Raw genomic sequence first — 20,576 nt, forward strand, 5'->3', positions numbered from 1 at the left:
AGTAATGTAATTGGTGTATAAAATGGATCAGCATTATTTACACCAAGGATTATTTTTCAAAGTCTTGTGCAATCCAATCTTTTATTTAAGAAACAATTTTGCTATTAGAAAAAAGCTGAATTCAATAGTGAGTTAAATAGCATTTTATTGACGAGTCGAGATGCTCCTTGTAATTTTAATAAGATCATGCAAAATGTTATCACAGTCAAAGTATAATAAACTTTAAATTATATTGACAAACAATAGATATGGCAATACATAAACTTTCTGATGATAAAAACGAGAATAGTCATTAGAAAGCAGTTTGATTCAATGTATTAATTGTGCAGGAAGTACAACTAATTGTGCATGTAGCTACATAATTGTAATTTTTATAAAATCACTGATATTTTCAAATAAACATAGGACAAATTAAACAAAACACATTTGTACAGTTTGTAGTTCTGGGTAAAGACAATAATGGCCTTGTCTATCTAGTTCAAGCATTTTAATTTACGCCTTTAACTTTTCATTTATTGTCATTATCATATTTAAAGAATTGCAATGAACATAAGTGTTACAAGCATCACTCCTATATAATTTTCCAACAAAGTTCACTAAAAGCAGCTCAAATTCATTATTAACTATTTCCCTTTCAGAAGCAAAGTGGAAATAGCTTTATGCAACCATTATAAAACCAGAACAGCCAGTGAGCTTAGATTTTATGCTGTTTGCTGCTTATCAGTATTGTAGGGTTGGAAATGAAGCCTTTTAAATTTGAATCTATTAAGAAAGGTATTTAATTGAATTTGTTTTTCAAGGCGTCAATGTGCGTTTCTAAGCAGGATATTTCAGACTCAATCAAACTTGAACACTTTAGACTCCATATCGCGGCGGGGAGGCTGGGGTGGCGGGACCTGACTCAAGATCTGTCGGGCGTAGCTGGACGTGTGAAGTCCCGCCTCTCTCAATTTCTGCTCCAGCCGAACCCGGTTGTCTGAAGTCACCTGAAGATTATTCATAACTATACTAACAAATACCAACAAAGCATGGAGTCCATTAAAAAGTAGTGCTAGGAAGATAAGCTTCAAGTTGATGAAAAAGATGTGTCAGGAAGATGGTACGTTAAAAATGCACCAATAAAAAAAATAAATACCTGTACCTTGCAGTCTAGTGTCAAGGGTGTTAAGAACATAGACACTTGTTATATTGCAATATATATGAATTAATGAGTTATGAATGAAGAAAAATACATTTAGTTACATGGTCAATGTGTTATTGCACATAATGATGAATTTTAGTCTTCAAATGAGTTTTAAGAAAAATACTGGAGTATTGATACTATTCAATTTTCAAGAAATCATTTTACACAAATACAAAAATCAGGGGTTGATGGGATATTAATATGGGTTGAACAAATGCATCATTATACTATGGACAGATTTTCAGCAAAATAGCAAGATGCTGCAACCTGCTCCGTTTTGGTTCCCCTTTTCCCCATCACTAGATTGGTCAATACACAAAAAAACAATCGCTTTATATTTGCAATTAGAAATTGGCAAGTAAATAGACTTTATTTTTATTTAACCATAATAACAAATGTTTGACTAAGGAATTCCTTTGCCTTATCTTTTAATCACACATTATCCCAGCTTAATTGCAGGTCAGACTTATGGAACTTGGTAAGTGATCTCACACAATGATCCAAAACACGTGTAAATTGACACTTGAACACTTATTGAAGAAATGTTGATATCTGGATGTAATACGTTTAAACAACAGCACCGCATAGCGAGTGCCAACGCTCGGCTGTGGATGCAGTTTTGAATAAATGAAAGCTTGTCAGAAGTGACCTTGACCTTTGACCTAGTGACCCAAAAATGGGTGTGGCGTGTAGAACTTATCAAGGTGCATCTACATATGAAGCATCAAAGTTGTATGTGGAAGCACTTTGATTTTATAGCCAATGTTAAGGTTTTAGCATAACACAGATTGCGGACGTCAGACGTCGGATTACGAACTGACCATGACAATACTTCGGGTTTCTCCGAAAACAGCCGCGCTAAAAAAAACACCTGTCTAAGTAACAGCCGCGCTAAAAAAACACCTGTCTAAGTATGGGGCATTATATAGCTAAATTTCAGGCCAAAGTTATGGAACTTGACCTCAAATTATGACCGTGAACACATGTTTGCAGTTTCAATTAACTACTAGAAACAGTGAAATGGAGATTTTGCAAGTTTACAAAGACACATTTGAGGGAGTTACACAGCACCTATTTGGTGAATACTCTCGATACAAAATATAAGAATATATAAGTATAAAAGAAGATTATTTTTTTGGATTGCTCATGATCACAAAACTGACTACACAAAGACCCATGTCGGACCAGTCAGGCAAATGTCTTCCCCACCTCTTAATGTCTACCCACCTGTGTAGAAGTGAAGCCTGTGTCCCACCTCTTAATGTCTACCCACCTGTGTAGCAGTGAAGCCTGTGTCCCCACCTCTTAATGTCTACCCACCTGTGTAGCAGTGAAGCCTGTGATATTGAAGAGAGGCTTCTGTATGTTGACAGCCTCCTCCTCTTTCTGTCGAGCCTGCCAAGCCACTGTGTCCGACATCATACGCTCTGGATTACTCTCGGCAACCACTCGCACCTGGCAAAAGATATAGAATTCCCGGTTATTAACAGCAAAGCAGTATATTTATTTCTCTCCCCTGGCTATAACATTTTTTAACAAGAACGCCATAGGCGCAAAAGATATGTTTGGCTATGGCCTTTTAAGGAGTCAAAGTGTAAAAGTATTGAATTGAAACTTTATATTTATTGAATACTTTCTTCTGTCTAATAGGAAACAAGGGACAAAATTGTCACAAAACCAGGTTTTCATTGTGAAAAAAAATCTGATAAAGGGAGAAAACTCAAACTGAACTTTTGAAATGAACAAACATAATTAACCCCTTTGTAAGATTGTTTAAAAAAAAAATATATTTTTAGTCGTGGCGACCTTGACATTGGAGATATTGACGTGATTCTTTCGTGCGACACACCGTCCCATGATGGTGAACAAATGTGCCAAATGATTTTAAAATCTCACAATGAATGACATAGTTATGGGCAGGACAAGCTCATTTATGGCCATTTTTGACCTTTGAACTCAAAGTGTGACCTTGACCTTGGAGATATCGACGTAATTATTTCGCGCGACACACCGTCAAATGATGGTGAACAAATGTGCCAAATGATGTTAAAATCTGACAATGCACGACATAGTTATGGCCCGGACAAGCTTGTTCCGCCCGCCCGCCAGCCCGCCCGCATTCGCCAATCAAATAACCAGTTTTTTCCTTCGGAAAACCTGGTTAAAAATGAGAACTTTGTAAGTAGAGGTTTGTTGTAGCCTTTGGCAGACTGGTAATTTGATGGTGAAAAAAAAAAAAAAAAAAAAAAATGACCTTTGACCTTGAAGGATGACCTTGACCTTTCACCACTCAAAATGTGCAGCTCCATGAGATGCACATGAATTTATTTTTTTTGACCTTTGACCATGAAGGATGACCTTGACCTTTCACCACTAAAAATGTGCAGCTTCATAAGATACACATGCATGGCAAATATCAAGTTGCTATCTTCAATATTGCAAAAGTTATGAGCAACGTTAAAGTTTTCGGACGGACACACGGACGGACGGACGGTCAAAATTTGTGTGCGTATGGAAAGGCGTTGTCCATATACACATGCATACCAAATATGAAGGTTATATCTCAAGGGACATAGAAGATATGAGCATTTTTCGAAACCTAAACGCAGATTTTGAAACCTAAACGCAGACCCCTACTTCAAGGTCAAGGTCACAGGGGTCAAAATTGTTGTGCGTATGGAAAGGCCTTGTCCATATACACATGCATACCAAATATGAAGGTTATATCTCAAGGGACATTTATGGCCATTTTTGACCTTTGAACTCAAAGTGTGACCTTGACCTTGGAGATATCGACGTAATTATTTCGCGCGACACACCGTCCAATGATGGTGAACAAATGTGCCAAATGATTTTAAAATCTGACAATAAACGACATAGTTATGGCTCGGACAAGCTCATTTATGGCCATTTTTGACTTTTGAACTCAAAGTGTGACCGTGACCTTGGAGATATTGACGTAATTATTTCGTGCGACACACCGTCCCATGATGGTGAACAAATGTGCCAAATGATTTTAAAATCTGACAATGAACGACATAGTTATGGATCGGACAAGCTCATTTATGGCCATTTTTGACCTTTGAACCCAAAGTGTGACCTTGACCTTGGAGATATCGACGTAATTATTTCGCGCGACACACCGTCCAATGATGGTGAACAAATGTGCCAAATGATTTTAAAATCTGACAATGAACGACATAGTTATGGCCCGGACAAGCTTGTTCCGCCAGCCCGCCAGCCAGCCCGCCAGCCAGCCAGCCCGCCCGCATTCGCCAATCTAATAACCAGTTTTTTCCTTCGGAAAACCTGGTTAAAAATCAGATATTTAAAATGGATATTTGATTGTTTCTAACATTTAAAATAAAAGCAACAATTATCGATAATTGTAACTTATTTTGTCTTTTTTCTCCCCTTGTGAAAATATTTATATTACTCGTGAATTTTATGTTAAAATCTCACAAATCAAACAAATAACCCTTTATTTGCATTTAACCTTGTGTTATGACCTTGACCATCTCAATAGGGCGCGATTCTTTATGTCCTCAAATGCTTGTTACTTTTGTGGAGATATTTCAAAATCCTTGACCTCTTTCTGAACATCACACTCTGGCCATAAATGAATGCCTGTCTACATCATCTCATCCGTCAAATCATCAATGATGTATCGTGAGCTTGCTCAGATTGTAATTAAATGATCACATTACAATTTTTGAATCAAAATATAAACTCATAACAGATATATACAAGTTTGAAAAGTGTTGCTTTAGAAACTCACTTTTTCCCGTAGCATCTCTAGTCTGTACTCCTTCTCTTGTTCCTCCAAGTCCTTTTCCTCCTCCAGGTGCTTTCGCTCTTCAATCTTCCTTTGTATCTGCTCCTCACGATACTTAATTCTGCAAGCAGAGCAGGCAGTTCTTGAACAATGAATTGAAAAGTGCAGAAACTCTTTTCAAATGAATTGTAATGTACAAAAACTCTTTAGGAATGCATTGTAATGTACACAACTCTGTGGGAATGTATTGTTATGTACAGAAACTATTTAGGAATGAATTGTAATGTACAGAAACTCTTTAGGAATGTATTGTAATGTACAAAAACTCTTTAGGAATGCATTATAATGTACAGAAACTCTAAAGGAATGCATTGTAATGTGCAGAAATTCACAATAAGCGGCAGTTATTAACTGTTTTTGACGCCTTATTTCTTGTATCTTTTTTTTGGTTTTCACTCCTTATGAGACTTAATTGAAAACAAGGGCAGACTTATACTATACTAATTTGAAATGCTATAAAAAATATATACCTGTTTTTCAGATTTAACTCATGTCTTTGGAGACGGCCTATACATTTTGTTTCAGCCAGATGCAAGCAACATCTGGTTAGGGATACTAGTATCTTGGAATAACAGACAGCTGTCACAAAAAAAGTCCACCACTACCTTTTTCCCAATATCCATGCCTCCTAATCCAATCCCAATCTTTCTTCTAATGCGCCATTTTGTCCCACTACCTCTTGCCAAATGCCCCCTTATCCCACCCCTTCCGTTCTCCTCATATTAAATTATCCAATCCCTTCATCTCTCCAAATGCCCCCATATCTCACCCCTAACTTTCTCTGTTATACAAATTCCCATGTTCCCTTATCCCATCCTTTCCTCTCTCTAAACCCCCATGTTCACATATCCAACTACTCACTATATCTGCCACACAAAGCCATTTCCCCTTATTATTCTAATAATTTCGGAACTAATTCAACACATAAAGTTTCTGCTTGGAAATGAAAGCACAGTCATATCCAGATTTGAATATTCAAACATCCCAGCTTTGAAAATACAAACACAGGAGTATCCCAGTTTCCGAAATTCAGACCCTGTTGCACCCAGTAAAATTCCAAAAGGCGAGCCTGCCTTACCAAACCCCTACCTTTCTCTGTCATATACAGCTTGCTCAGCTAGCGCCCTCTGTATCGCAGCAAGTCTCTGTTTGTGGGCCTCCTCTTCCTCTTTCTGTTTTTGAGATCTCTCATCTTGAAACTCCTTGACCTAAATTTATCATTTAATTGGGCAGTGTTCTGTAAAAATGGGGTTTAATGCATGTGCATACAGTGCCGTCCCAGATTAGCTTGTGTAGTCAGCACAGTCTTATTAGAAATGACACTTTCAGCCTAACTGGAATTTTGCTTAGAAGAGACTTTCTTTACAATAATAAAATTATAAAAGCCGAAAGTGTCATCCCTGATTAGCATGTGGAGACTGCACAGGCTAATCTCAGATGACACTTTACGCACAGGCATTAAACCCCCTTTTCACAGAGCACTGCAATTATAAGTGTTTAATTTATATTTTAAATAAGAGCTACTAGTATTTTATTAATTATTAATCTATCAGTTGTTTATAGACCGATATGTTGGACCTTGATATTTCTTTTATATCAAGATTAGTATTAAAACTTTTAAAAACAGTTATTTATAAGCAATCTTTTATGTATATTCAAAAAAAGCATGCATTGGGAAAAAGTTCATTTGAAATCTTCAAACAATGAAAAAAATGATATGAAGAAATGAGGACAAATCAATGTCCATTAACACCTAGTGAGATCCTATCTTGTCCTCTCCTCTTTCCTGGGATGTGATTCCCTCTTCACCTCCTGAAATTAACACCTAGTGAGATCCTATCTTGTCCTCTCCTCCTTTCTGCCATGTCATTCCTTCTCTGGCTCCTGACATTAACACCTAGTGAGATCCTACCTTTTTCCTCTCCTCCTTCCTGCAATGTGATTCCCTCTCCATCTCCTGACATTAACACCAAGTGAGATCATATTTTTTCCTCTCCTCCTTCCTGCGATGTGATTCCAACTCCACCCCCTGACATTAACACCTATAAAATCCTATCTTTTTCCTCTCCTCCTTCCTGCGGTGTGATTCCCTCTCCATCTCCTGACATTAACCCCTAGTGATATCCTACCTTTTTTCTCTCCTCCTTCTTGCGATGTGACTCCCTCTCCATCTCCTGACATTAACACCTAGTGAGATCCTACCTTTTTTCTCTCCTCATTACTGCGATGTGATTCACTCTCCAGCTCCTGACATTAACCCTTAGTAGGATCCTACCTTTTTCCTCTCTTCCTTCCTGCCATGTGATTCCCTCTCCAACTCCTGACATTAACCCCTAGTGAGATCCTACCTTTTTCCTCTCCTCCTTTCTGCGATGTGATTCTCTCTCAACTCCTGACGTTATCACCTAGTGAGATCCTACCTTTTTCCTCTCATCCTTCCTGCAATGTGATTCCCTCTCAACTCATGACAATAACACCAAGTGAGATCCTACATTTTTCCTCTCCTCCTTCCTGCGAAGTGATTCCCTCTCCACCTCCTGACATTAACACCTATTGAGATCCTATCTTGTCCTCTCCTCCTTTCTGCGATGTGATTCCCTCTCCGGCTCCTGACATTAACACCTAGTGAGATCCTACCTTTTTCCTCTCCTCCTTCCTGCGATGTGATTCCCTCTCCACCTCCTGACATTAACACCTAGTGATATCCTACCTCTTTTCTCTCCTCTTTCCTGCGATGTGATTCCCTCTCCACCTCCTGACATTAACCCCAAGCAAGATCCTACCTTTTTCCCCTCCTCTTTCCTGCGATGAGATTCCCTCTCCATCTCCTGACATTAACACTTAGTATGATCCTACCTTTTTCCTCTCCTCCTTCCTGCAATGATATTCCCTCTCCACCTCCGGACATTAACATCTAGTGAGATCCTACCTTTTTCTTCTCCTCCTTCCTGCGATGTGATTCCCTCTCCATCTCCTGACATTAACACCTAGTGAGATCCTACCTTTTTCCTCACCTCCTTCCTGAGATGTGATTACCTCTCCACCTCCTGACTTTAACGCCTAGTGAGATCCTACCTTTTTTCTCTCCTCCTTCCTGCGATCTGATTCCCTCTCCACCTCCTGACATTAACACCTGATGAGATCCTACCTTTTTCCTCTCCTCCTTCCTGCGATGTGATTCCCTCTCCACCTCCTGACATTAACACCTAGTGAGATCCTACCTTTTTCCTCTCCTCCTTCCTGCGATGTGATTCTCTCTCCACCTCCGGACATTAACACCTAGTGAGATCCTACCTTTTTCCTCTCCTCCTTCCTGCGATGTGATTCCCTCTCCTTCTCCTGACATTAACACCTAGTGAGATCCTACCTTTTTCCTCTCCTCTTTCCTGCGATGGGATTCTCTCTCCACCTCCTGACAATAACCCCTAGTGAGATCCTACCTTTTTCCTCTCCTCTTTCCTGCAATGGGATTCCCTCTCCACCTCCTGACATTAACCCCAAGTGAGATCCTACCTTTGTTTCTCCTCCTTCCTGCGATGTGATTCCCTCTCCACCTCCTGACATTAACACCTTGTGAGATCCCACCTTCTTTTTCTCCTCTTTCCTGCGATGTTATTCTCTCTCCACCTCCTGACATAAACCCCATGTGAGATCCTACCTTTTTCCTCTCCTCCTTCCTGCGATGTGATTCCCTCTCCACCTCCTGAAATTAACACCTAGTGAGATCCTACCTTTTTTCTCTCCTCCTTCCTGCGATGTGATTCCCTCTCCACCTCCTGACATTAACCCCATGTGAGATCCTACATTTTTCCTCTCCTCCTTCCTGCAATGTGATTCCCTCTCCATCTCCTGACATTAACACCTAGTGAGATCCTACTTTTTTCTCTCCTCCTTCCTGCGATGTGATTCCCTCTCCATCTCCTGACATTAACACCTAGTGAGATCCTACCTTTTTCTTCTCCTCCTTCCTGCGATGTGATTCCCTCTCCATCTCCTGACATAAACGCCTAGTGAGATCCTACCTTTTTCCTCTCCTCCTTCCTGCGATGTGATTCCCTCTCCATCTCCTGACATTCACCCTTAGTGAGATCCTACCTTTTTCCTCTCCTCCTTCCTGCGATATGATTCCCTCTCCACCTCCTGACATTAACACCTAGTGAGATCCTACCTTTTTTCTCTCCTCCTTCCTGCCATGTGATTCCCTCTCCATCTCCTGACATTAACACCTAGTGAGATCCTACCTTTTTCCTCTCCTCCTTCCTGCGATGGGATTCCCTCTCCAGCTCCTGACATTAACACCAAGTGAGTTCCTACCTTTTTTCTCTCCTCCTTCCTGCGATGGGATTCCCTCTCCAGCTCCTGACATTAACACCAAGTGATATCCTACCTTTTTCCTCTCCTCCTTCCTGCGATGGGATTCCCTCTCCAGCTCCTCTGCCTGTCTCCTCTGGATCTCAGCACGCTGGTTCTCCATGATGGTGGCCTGCAGGTCCATCGCCTCCATCTTCTGCTCCCTCCACTTCAGCACCTGCATGAATACAGTCATTCTTTACAGGTCAGAAGCAAAGTGAAAATGGCTATATGCAAACATATAACTCCCAGACTGTTCAGGTTTTATGCTGTTCGCTGCTTATCAGTATATCAGGGTTGGAAAAGAAGCCTTTAAAACTTAATCTATTAAAAAAGGTCTTTAATTAAACATTGTTTTCTAATGGACTACAAATGTGTCCAAATGGCTTTCTGAGACGTAAAGGGTTAAGAATGAAGCAAGAAAATGGTGTTTTCAATGAACATTTCTATATCATATATAAACGCTTCATGCTCAACTCTTGTAACTAAATGGTTTGCTCCTCCTTAGCAGAACCTGTGACATACACTTTGAAATCAGCACAAATGCGTTGTATCTGCTAAATATTTCTACATCAAATGCAATTGTTTCAGGCTCAACTCCAGAAATAGTATTTCTGTCTGTTGGAATTTTCACAGTATTTCTGTCATGTCCTATCATGGCAAAGTTGGACTTTTCACCGTATTTCTGTCATGTCTTATCATGCCAATAACATACCATATTCACAAGCTTAACAGATCTATCAAGCTTAACAGATCTATGCAGTTTACAAGTTCCAAGTGCATACAGATCTTCCTTAACCTCAAACAAGAAGATTTCTCACCTGATCATACAGAGCATCTCTGAGTGCTTCCTGTCGCTTTGTGTACTCCAGTTTCACCTCCTCCAACTCGTGGGCCACACACGCCTCCATGAACACGGAGCGTGACTTCTCCATCAGCTCATGTCGGTCCCGTGCCCAGTCTGACATGATTGCCCGCGAGCGCTGATTGAAGAACTTGTATGTGTCCCACCAGTGTTCATGCTCTACCTGATTAACATGGTCAGCCATCAAGTAACCCTTTCCCACTCAGAAGCAAAGTGAAAATGGCTATGTGCAAGTACTTGCAGTCTGTTCAGGTTTTATGCTGTTTGCTGCACATCAGTAATTTATGTTTGGAGATAAAGCCTTAAAAACTTGAATCTAGTAAGATAGGTCTTAAATTAAATTGAACTTTATAAGGGACTACAAATGGGTGAAAATACGTAGCTAAGTGGTAAAGGGTTTAATACATATCTAAGTGGTAAAGGGTTAAAAACGTATCTAAGTGGTAAAGGGTTAAATATGTATCTAAGTGGTAAAGTGTTAAATACACATCTAAGTGGTAAAGGGTTAAATATGTATATAAGTGGTAAAGGGTTAAATACATATCTAAGTGGTAAAGGGTTATATATGTATCTAAGGGGGGAATGGGTTAAACTCAGGTGCTCATTATAGATGCTAACAACACAAACAAGAGGGCCATGATGGCACTACCCTTAGTTTGAGGTTAACGTGACCTGTTGACCAAGTTTTTTGACTCTTTAAACCTAAATTCAAATTTGGACGTCAAAAATAAGATTGTTTTGTAAAAATTTGTCATAGATGTTTCCTCTTTAGTGAAAACAAAGTTTTCTAAGTTTTGATGACCTGGTGACATAGTATTTGGACAAAAAATGAACCAGAATAAAAACACTGCTTAAATAGTGTCAAGATATACATTCTTATAAAGTTTGTCAAGTCATTAATGAGGCCTCTGGATTCAAAATTGCAATTGATATTGTAATGTTAAAAATTATAACTAAGCTTGATCAAGATTCAGCCATAAATGTGGCCTCTATAGTGATAATAAGGTTTTTCTAAGATTGACCCCTTGACCTTGTTTTGGAGGCATGTGACTAAAATTCTACATCATATCATCTACTAGATATTTCCAAAATAACCAACAATGACCAACTTCCATCATGATTGAGCAATAGATTGGCCTTTAGAGGAGCCACAAGTTTTTCTAAGATTTAATCTTTGACCTAGTTTTCGTAAGGCTTGGCACTTAGATTTGAACTTGGTCAATAATAAAATTAAATAAATCGTACAAACACGTCACTGTTTATTTAAATGTTTCTGGTACTAAACATGTTTCGGCCGTAGCCTTCATCAGTAGTACATTTATAACTTGGTCTATACAAATTTACATGTTAAAAAATAAACAATCTGAAATTGTATTTTCAATGTTGACTCTGAAATGTGGCCTCTACAGTGATAACAAGGTTTATCTTAGATTTCAATGGGTGACCTAGTTTTTTTATAAGTACGTGACCCATCAAAATCAAAGTTTTGACAAAGTTTCATCAATATAGAGGATTTTACTTAGTGACATTTATACATGCACAAAACCAGATTAAAAATCTGTCTCTATATTGTAATGATTAACATTCTGATTAAGTTTCATTGATTGAGAAGATTGAGTCATAAATGTGACCTCTAGAGAGATAACAAGGTTTTTCTAAGATAAAACCTGGTGATCTAGTTTTTGGACAATCATGACCTGGATTCGAACTCAAAGATATTTTTAAGGTAAATACTCACAGCAAGTTTCAGTATTATTGTATTTAAAGTATGGCCTGTAATGGAATAAGGAGCAAAATGTTTACACCCAAGATTGAAATAGTGTGATCTCATTAGCTAAACACGAAGCCTTTCTTTATGAAAGTCAAATATATTAAAACAAAACCATCATTTGATGTTTTATATTAAAACAACAATTTATATGGGCTGTGCTCTGTGAAAAGGGGGTTTAATGCATGTGCGTAAGGTGTCGTTCCAGATTAGCCTGAGCAGTCTGCACAGGCTAATCAAGGACGACACTTTCCCTCTAAACTGGATTTTTGCTAAAAAGACTTATATAAATCATAAAAGCGGAAAGTGTCATCCCTGATTAGGCTGTGCTAATCAGGGACGACAGTGCATGCGCATGCATTAAACCCCCTTTTTACAGAGCACGGCCCATATCATTGTGCATGATTCCTTTTGCTCATGTGCTTTGCAAATAGAAAGGGCACTAACTCACTTAAAATATGCAGGTAAAAATATTATATTCTGGGGAAAATACAGTTCTGATATAAGGAAGTCATATTTAATTTCAAAACCTGGAAACAACAAATAGGATAGAATGACACATTTATATGGCTGGAATTTTGATATATAATACTTGAAACATTACGCTTTAAGTCACTGGGCGAACTTTGTATACATTACAAATAAATGTTTACCCTAGATCTATGCACGGATCCAGTTTTGAGAATACCAGCAGCCAATACTTACAATATCAGGCCGAGTCTTCCCTGGCACTTGTCGTTTTATTCGGTCGATGATGAGTGTCCGCCGGTTAGCCAGGTCATGTGTGTACTGGTCGTAAATGCAGACAAAGTGGAAATGGTCCATCTCGTCCCAGCCCCCATACTGACCATGACTAGTGGGGATAGAGGAGATGATGTAAGAACACAATTCAATTTGGCCGTGCTCTGTGAAAAATAGGTTAAATGCATGTGCGTAAAGTGTTGTCCGCACAGGCTAATCAGGGACTACACTTTCTGCTTTTATGATATTTTTCTTTTCAAGAAGGAAAGTGTCGTCCCTGATTAGCCTGTGCCAACTGCCGAGGATAATCTAGGACGACACTTTACACACATGCATTAAACCCCCTTTTCACAGAGCAAGGCCCATTTAGATTTGGTAGGAAACTTTTATATTGTGATGCTTTCAAGACTATGCATGGAACATCATGTGACGTTATCTGTTGTTTTTTGTTGTTATTTATTGAGAAAAATCATAAAATGGACACAAAATGTTTGTCTGACTCTTATATGATCACAGGACCATAGACATAATTAGAACTCACAGTAATAAACAATAACCATTGTTACAAAATGTTGTAATATGTTAAGATTGGAAAAAGAAGAATTTTTTACTTATAAACTCTCAGTAAGTATTGCTGCTCAAATTACCTTCTGATTAAGCCGGAGAACAACAAACCATAACAGCTTGATGACAAACCCTGGTAACAAGTCTTGCTTAAAAATATTATTCAAACCTACCAATAACCAAAAATTCTCGTAACTTGTGCAGTCTACTGAGCTTGCATTTTCAAAATTTACCTCAAAGTCCACTCATGGTCCTCCTCAAGTGCATTCAACCTTTCCAAGTATTTCTCGTCTATGTAGATGAATTCCTTGAGGACGTTTGCCTTGAGGTCTTCGTCTGGACACTCCAGGTCAAAGGCCTCCTCGGGAATGCCCTGGTCTATGTGCGGGCGCTTGTACATGTTAACACTACCAAATTCTCCCATCTCACCTGAGGAAAAAACTTTGTTGTAACTGCTATTTCTGCTTACATCTAAAATATTTAAGTAAAAATAGGTTAAAGTGTTTTAAATTATTGTGTTTTTTTATTTTAACAAATCTTGAGAAAATTCCATAAAATCATGATTTTATTTTTAATTCTAAATGGTTTTATTGTTATGTGCATTCTTCCTACTGTTCAATCCTGCAACCAAATTTTGAATTTCTTATTTTTATAAACCAAAAAGAATTGAATTTCTCAAAGTATTTAACAGGCACTATGTAAAATTTACCTAGAAAAACTATGACAAAAAAACATATCAATATTTCACAATTTTTCTTCCAGGTACCCATTTTCAGTTCCTGCTCCAGACACGTCTGCTCATGTTTCAGTCTCTCCAGCACCTGACCCTGCTGGGATTTCACAGAGTCCACCATGCACCGTATCTCTGCATGCTTCTGTACAGCGTCTGGCGCGCCCAGCCGCAGGTCGGCCATGTTCTCCTGCATCCAGAACTGCAAATCCTCCCTGCAACGTGGGCATACTGATAGTGTAATCTAACCCTTTACCACTTTGATATGTATTTTGACGCATTTATAGTCCCTTAGAAAGTTAAATTTAATTAGATACATTTCTAACTAAATTCAAGTTTTAAAGGCCTCATTTCCAATCCTTAGATACTGATGAGCAGCAAACAGCATAAAACCTGAACAGACTGCGAGTAACTCGCAGGCTGTTTTGGTTTTAAGCTGGTTGCACATAGCAATTTTCACTTTGCCTCTGAGTGGGAAAAGGTTAAGCAGTATGTTGAGTATGGCCCAAATCTTCCTTGTATTTTATATAAGTGATAATAAATGATAAATAATAATTAGAAATTCCAAGAAAATCACCATGCCTAAAAACAGATAAGGTAATAATGATATTTAACATCCTTTATTCCGTATGAAGGAATGTATTTTTGGTTTCCATCTTAAATAAATAAAAAATCAAACACAATTTTGGAGAAATTTTAAGAATTAAAAAACTTTTAAAATCCAAGTTTTAGAATTCGTACATTTTTTTTCATTTGTAACAATTAATAATAATAGCAAATATTTCATCAGGAAAGGTCCCAAGAGTGACTTGTAAATTTTGATAATTGCTGGAGGCTTTATTTTATGCCTGTTGTGAATCACAATCTGAAAAAATCTTTTTAATTTAATATGCAATCTTAATAGCAACAACAGCCTTAAACTTCTATCAACACCCTTGGGACCGTTTGCTGTTTGTGTTTGAATAATATCCTAATGCTTCCTGAAATGAAACCCAGGACCCCCAAATCACCAGGCAGACACCATTATCAACCAAGCAACCTTGAAATATCTACATGTATTAACAGTTGGGTTCTACCGTAAATTCCAAACTGGTTCTGTAGTAGCCTTCTTAAATTGTGCAAAGTCATTCTCAAGGCCTGTCTGATAGTCTTCAAACTCCTGGTACATCTGAGAACAAATCCCAGTCTCTGAATTGTCTCGAATATGGTTTTCAATGTCACTCTGAATTCTTTTTCTCATACAGTTCAAGCGAATAAACTCTTTCTGCCAAACAAGCTTATGTTGTTTTAGAAGGTGGTTTTCCTTGTTTTGTTTCGATAAATGCTCAAATTTTTTAACTTTTAAGAGTGTTTTGTGGGCTGAAAATTTCTTTTCTGCAGCAAGATTTCTCAATTTTTCATAGTCCACTGGTTTGATTTTGTTGCTTCGCACTCCATCAATAGCTCGATGGGCAAGTTTGTCTGTAAAAAAAAGAACAGAAATACAAATAAATTTTGGGCTTATAACTGACATAGGAAATAAATTTTGTTAATACCTTTCTCTGCACAATTAACTATCAATTGCTTAAATTATGTTTAAAAAGCTTCAGGACTGACAATGAAATAAAAGTGTGTAGTAAGAAAAAAAAGTACACAAATATCAAAGATTTTTGGTACAATATTATTTAGATTTAATATGAGTATCATTTTAGATAACTTAGTTTTTAATCATGTTTTATTTACTTTGATAATATTTTTAACAACCAAGAACAGAAAGAGCAATCTTATGATGTTCTTTTCATTACTTAGTACTAAGAGAAGCTGCCTACCTATTTCGTCTGACTTATAAGTCAGGACAAACGGTCTCTGCTGTGAAGCCATTTTGCCCTGTGGAATTATGTTAACAGCAACACTGAAACAAAATACATACACATCAGGGCTTTTCACCATTATATCACAGGGGCCGAAATTCGGCCTCTTCCCAATCGAAAATAAGGTCATTTTTTACCGAAACTGATAGAGGAATTTCCTAAATGTAAAAATTTTTTTTTTATATTTTTTTTTAATTAGACATATTGGGCATCTCCCAAATTGAAAGCAATGAGCTCTAATATGATTAATAATGCACCACAATGTGTCTTTTAATACTTCTGCACAATGAAAAGACCCTGTTTGAAAAACTTTTAAAAACACCGTCTTCCCAAAATGAGCAGTTATTGCGCATGAAATTCCCAATTTGAAAGGCTAGGGCCTCTTTCCAATTTCCTGATGAAAAGCCCTGCACATTGTGTAAATTGGGCCATTCAAGAATTTTATGAAAAATACCTTACCTAATATTAAGGTAGCTCTGAAACTGTCTTCTGTTTTTAATGATTCTACTTTTTATATCATTTAAAAAAACAGAAAACCGGTTTAAAGCTAGCTTAATAAACTTTTTTATATTAGGTTATTGTCTGTGATATTAAAATGTACATATAAGTCCAAAATATTAAAATGCGGTAAAATATTAAAGCATTTATAAAGTATTAGACATAAACCTTCAGGTACTTGCCCTTTTCATCTACATTTATTTATTCAGCTCATATTATTGTACAATTAATTTACCTATCATTGATAGGGATCTTTTATCGATGATTTTGTTTACATCAAGAACAAGACTGTGATGAAGTCACACGCAACTGTTACAAGTATTCTGTTTAAGTACCAATACTACCATTGAAAATAACGACAAAAACAACAAAAATGAGGAAAAAACAGGTATAAATGAATTTCAACTTAAATAATCCAAATGTATCCATATTCAATACATTGAATTGGTTCACTTTATTAAAATTCCACAGTAATTTTAAAGTGAAGCAGTTGACTGCACTAGTGTGAACACAACACTTTCAGTTATTTGATTTCATTCTAAGAAAAATACTTTCACTTTCTCACGATTTTCAGAAAATGTTGCATTATATAATCGTAGATTTTAGTATACACATGTAAGATCTGTGCGCACACATCTTGTAAGGTGATAAACAAATATCAGGGGTTTTCAGCCTTATATAACAAAGGCAGCATCTCAATTGAAAATTTCTTTAAATCATGCAGTTTTCCCAAAAATCCTCACTTACACCAGCTTTTTCATTTCCCAAAGCAGTAATTTTAGCGAGAATTCTTCCCAAAATGAGCACTTTCTTCACAAAATCCATAGGCTAGGGCCTTTACCCAATGAAGCCAGGAAGACCCCTGAATATGCTCAGTCAGGGCAGGTTTTTTTCCTTCTTTGTGACCCGGCTGAAAAGCGGCCCTTTCCTCTTGGATTTTTCCCCTCAGCAGGTATTTTTTTATATTTTAAAAATATTGCATAATTAAATTATCTGTTGCCTTGAATATGTTTGAAAAACAGTTAAATATGTTAAATTGATTATTAAAGACTTTCCTTATTTTCCCCAAAATCTGGCCTTTCGCACTATTTTTTTCTCCAAAATCCGGCGTTTTACGCCATTTTTTCCCCTAAAAAAATGCCATACCCTTTCCCCAAAATCAGATAAAAACCCCTGGTGGGAATAGCCCGTTCCTGACAGAACATTTATTTCATCCAATCTTTAAATAGAAACATATACAGTCAAGTTACCATTACCTGATAAGTAGCGTAATAAGGTTGTTCTGGTGGAAGGCAATAAATGTTTTGAGACTTATTTTACACCAGTTTGATTAAATATTACCTTTGCTTACTGATTCAGCACATAGTTTTATTTTTAAACGCAGGCAAAATGTATTTGTGATACCTTTTATTCACCGCAGAATTCATGCATTAACGGATCAGTTTTAGCCATAACGGATCACGTGACTGAAACCACTCAGGGGGCATCTAACACGCTATTTGAACTTTCGAAACATGAAATGTGTTGTTTACAATGACCAAGTTACATTGCCAGTTATAAATTATATAATTCATTTTTAAATTTTTGTTATTTATTGTTTTCTATATGTGATATTGTATCCACACTTTATGCATGATGTTCTTGTGTGAATTAACTGTTGAAAATCCTAAAAAGATCGACAAGATATGGGCATCTTATAAACCATCAGGGCTCAACATTAACCTAAAAACCAACTTGCCCTGCGGTGCAAGTACTTAAATAATCTACTTGCCAAAACATGAAGTATCACATTAACTGTTAACCTCATAATTTTAAATAAAGTTCAAAATGATACACCTCAAAACCTATTTTATTTTTGCACATTTAACAAAATGATTACAGCAATTTAAGTCTTAATTTAATGCCCTTTGCTCTTTTTGCACTTGCCTGGGCAGACAACTAGATTATAAAATAACTTGCCCTGACCCAACTTTTACTTGCCAGGGGCAATAGGACAACTGCAAATGTTGAGCCCTGAACCATGTAAATTGTTTGAATCATATCTAATAATCGATATTGAACATGGAACATAAATTAAACATTAAAATTGAGATCATTTATTGTAAGAATCAACAAGATTTGCATATATTTAAATATAATATTTTATCAATTTGCATATTATCACGCTTGATCCATTAGTGTCCTAATTCTTAATTTCATTAATAGTGTTGTAAAATCATAAACACTATTCAAAACTGAAAACTTTTGCAGGCAGAAAGACTACTAAATGGCCTTTAAATTAATGCGGAAACTTCCTATTTTACAACAGAGTTATAGCATGTGACCGTGAAAAATGTTCAACCTCAATTTGGAAACGAGACGAAGTTAACAAAGTCCTATATACATGTCAGCAAAACATTCCGAAATATTTGACAAAGAGTAGTTCCGACTACGACTCAATCAGTGCGTTTAAAGAACAGTCATTGAAGAAGCTTTAGGCAAAATATCATCTAAAAATGTCAACTATTTATCGCGATACTCAGTCTTGAACATCAAAGTGATCCGCAATGGGTAATGATCTGGTAATGGTAACTTGACTGTATGACCAAATTTATTCAATTCTTTATACAAATTGCGAATGCTTGTATTTATGAAATTCTTGAGCACTTTTATGCTCCAAAGTTGCTAAAAAGAAGAATGACCAATAAATAGAACAGAACCTTGTTAAAATGTAAACACCAAAATCTGTGAAAAATTCCCATTAAGATTAAGAAACACTTCGGCAAAAATTTAATTATCAGTTATAACAGTTGAATGCGTTGTTTTATAAACATATAATCTTTCATTCCATCATTCGGTGAAATTACAGATTCATGCATAATACGATTACAAATATACGCAAAATTTGCAAAAAATCTACTGCAACCAAAGTTTGTTTACCTTGGAGTCCTCCATTTTGAAATGTGCATTGTGGATAATCTTCCATGTCATTCGACGCTCTTGAAAAGCGTCTGCATCTACCACGATGGTTTCTATTAATTAGGTAAATGCAAAATTCATTGCTAACAATTAATTTTCATGCGACAGTTGATGAGCAGTTAAAATTTGATTAAATTAACAGTATTGAATTAACAATAATTCAATTTTGCACCAAATATTCGTCAAATAATTAGTAAGTGATGTCAACGAAATATCTTTTGAAATATCAACAATTGTGACATGCTGCTTACCAAACTTTTGTCAATTACTTTTCAATATTTCCACTATTTTTTCAACAACAGTTATTGATATATGTTATTTACTGAAAGTCGTATTTCATATATGTATTTACTTGAGTGTGTGTAAGACCAATAAGCTGAAACATCTTCAGTTGAGCCTGCTTGCATCAAAAGCTTCAGGCTTTATTAAACCCTCTTAAGTCTGTGTTTCATGGGTAGAACCAGTACTTGGTGTCTTTGAGGTGAGACATAAAGAATGCCTCCACAGTGGTGATCGAACCGATGACCCCTGGTCCATAGGCTCATGTATTTGTGTCTGTACCTTGCATACTATTCATAGCTCAGTAAGATAGAAAGAATTAGAATGTTGTCTTAGTATAATATTCTTTGTATACACCTAAGATTTGTAACAATATGATGAAACAATTGTATTTTAAAATGAAGACATAATTTTGTAAAAAAAATTCTCCAATAATAATTTACCTGATAAGTGACAGCTTGTGATGTCATTGTATGGTTTTGGCAATCTTTGGCAACATTTTTATAGTCGGAGAATAAATAATATTTGCGTAAAATATGTTGTTAGAAAAATCTGTCTTATTTCAAAGAATTATCTATAGTTCAAGACACCGTTTATGGATACAGGTAATACATAAAAAAGTCAGCCAAAGTATGCATTTATTTGGGAATGTTCTCGGGAGGAAACATTTTACAAACTTAATTTAAAAATCATTGTCTCCTAATTGTCAAGATGTGCAACAAATCTATGGCACTTGAATGGGATAGATGAGATTGTATAGGCTTGCATGAGTCATACATTTTAAAGGCGTACTGAAGTTAAAACGCAGCTATAAGCATAACTATTAACAAAACATGCTGAAGACTTGTGATTTGACTATTATCCAATCGCACTATATCCCAAATTCTATTTTGGCTGCATTATCAGTTTTAGACTCACCTAGTTGTGGTATTAAAAAGAAAAGAAAAAGTAATAC

General features: G+C 36.7%; 2 protein-coding genes across 4 annotated transcripts in view; one reads left to right on the plus strand and one right to left on the minus strand.

Annotated features, from left to right (window-relative positions):
* Positions 1–163: 163 nt before the first annotated feature.
* LOC127855541 (coiled-coil domain-containing protein 148-like) lies at positions 164–19,371 on the minus strand. Of its 2 annotated transcripts, none has more exons than XM_052391265.1 (12): positions 19,304–19,371; positions 15,845–15,927; positions 15,113–15,497; positions 14,073–14,251; positions 13,540–13,735; positions 12,707–12,854; positions 10,190–10,396; positions 9,406–9,546; positions 6,108–6,226; positions 4,962–5,079; positions 2,504–2,638; positions 164–986 (listed from the first exon to the last, which is right to left on the minus strand). In XM_052391265.1, the coding sequence occupies exons 1-12, from the start codon at positions 19,330–19,332 to the stop codon at positions 837–839; spliced, it is 1,890 nt and encodes a 629-aa protein (XP_052247225.1). In that variant the 5' UTR covers positions 19,333–19,371; the 3' UTR covers positions 164–836. The 2 variants fall into 2 exon arrangements, with proteins under 2 accessions (XP_052247225.1, XP_052247226.1); XM_052391266.1 differs by lacking the exon at positions 19,304–19,371 and adding an exon at positions 17,132–17,160.
* The window catches only part of LOC127855540 (UPF0415 protein C7orf25 homolog), a 59,743-nt gene continuing 58,509 nt past the window's right edge, over positions 19,343–20,576 (plus strand). The window contains exon 1 of one of the 2 annotated variants that reach the window (XM_052391264.1): positions 19,343–19,406. The gene's annotated coding sequence lies outside the window, so the exon portion shown is untranslated. Of the gene's footprint in view, positions 19,536–20,576 lie in introns of both variants that reach the window. The other variant, XM_052391263.1, reaches the window with a different exon arrangement.

This window comes from Dreissena polymorpha, chromosome 13, assembly GCF_020536995.1.
Source record: "Dreissena polymorpha isolate Duluth1 chromosome 13, UMN_Dpol_1.0, whole genome shotgun sequence".
Lineage (NCBI taxonomy): Eukaryota > Metazoa > Mollusca > Bivalvia > Myida > Dreissenidae > Dreissena > Dreissena polymorpha.

What these genes read in the sequence shown, in the direction of transcription:
- LOC127855541 (XM_052391265.1), bottom strand. Translation starts at nt 19,332, where the DNA reads ATGCACATTTCAAAATGGAGGACTCCAAG. An exon ending in GGAGCAGGAACTGAAAATGG is followed by an intron (nt 13,736 to 14,072) that starts GTACCTGGAAGA and finishes TTTTTTCCTCAG; the next exon opens with GTGAGATGGGAGAATTTGGT. An exon ending in GGAAGACTCGGCCTGATATT is followed by an intron (nt 10,397 to 12,706) that starts GTAAGTATTGGC and finishes CATGTTAATCAG; the next exon opens with GTAGAGCATGAACACTGGTG.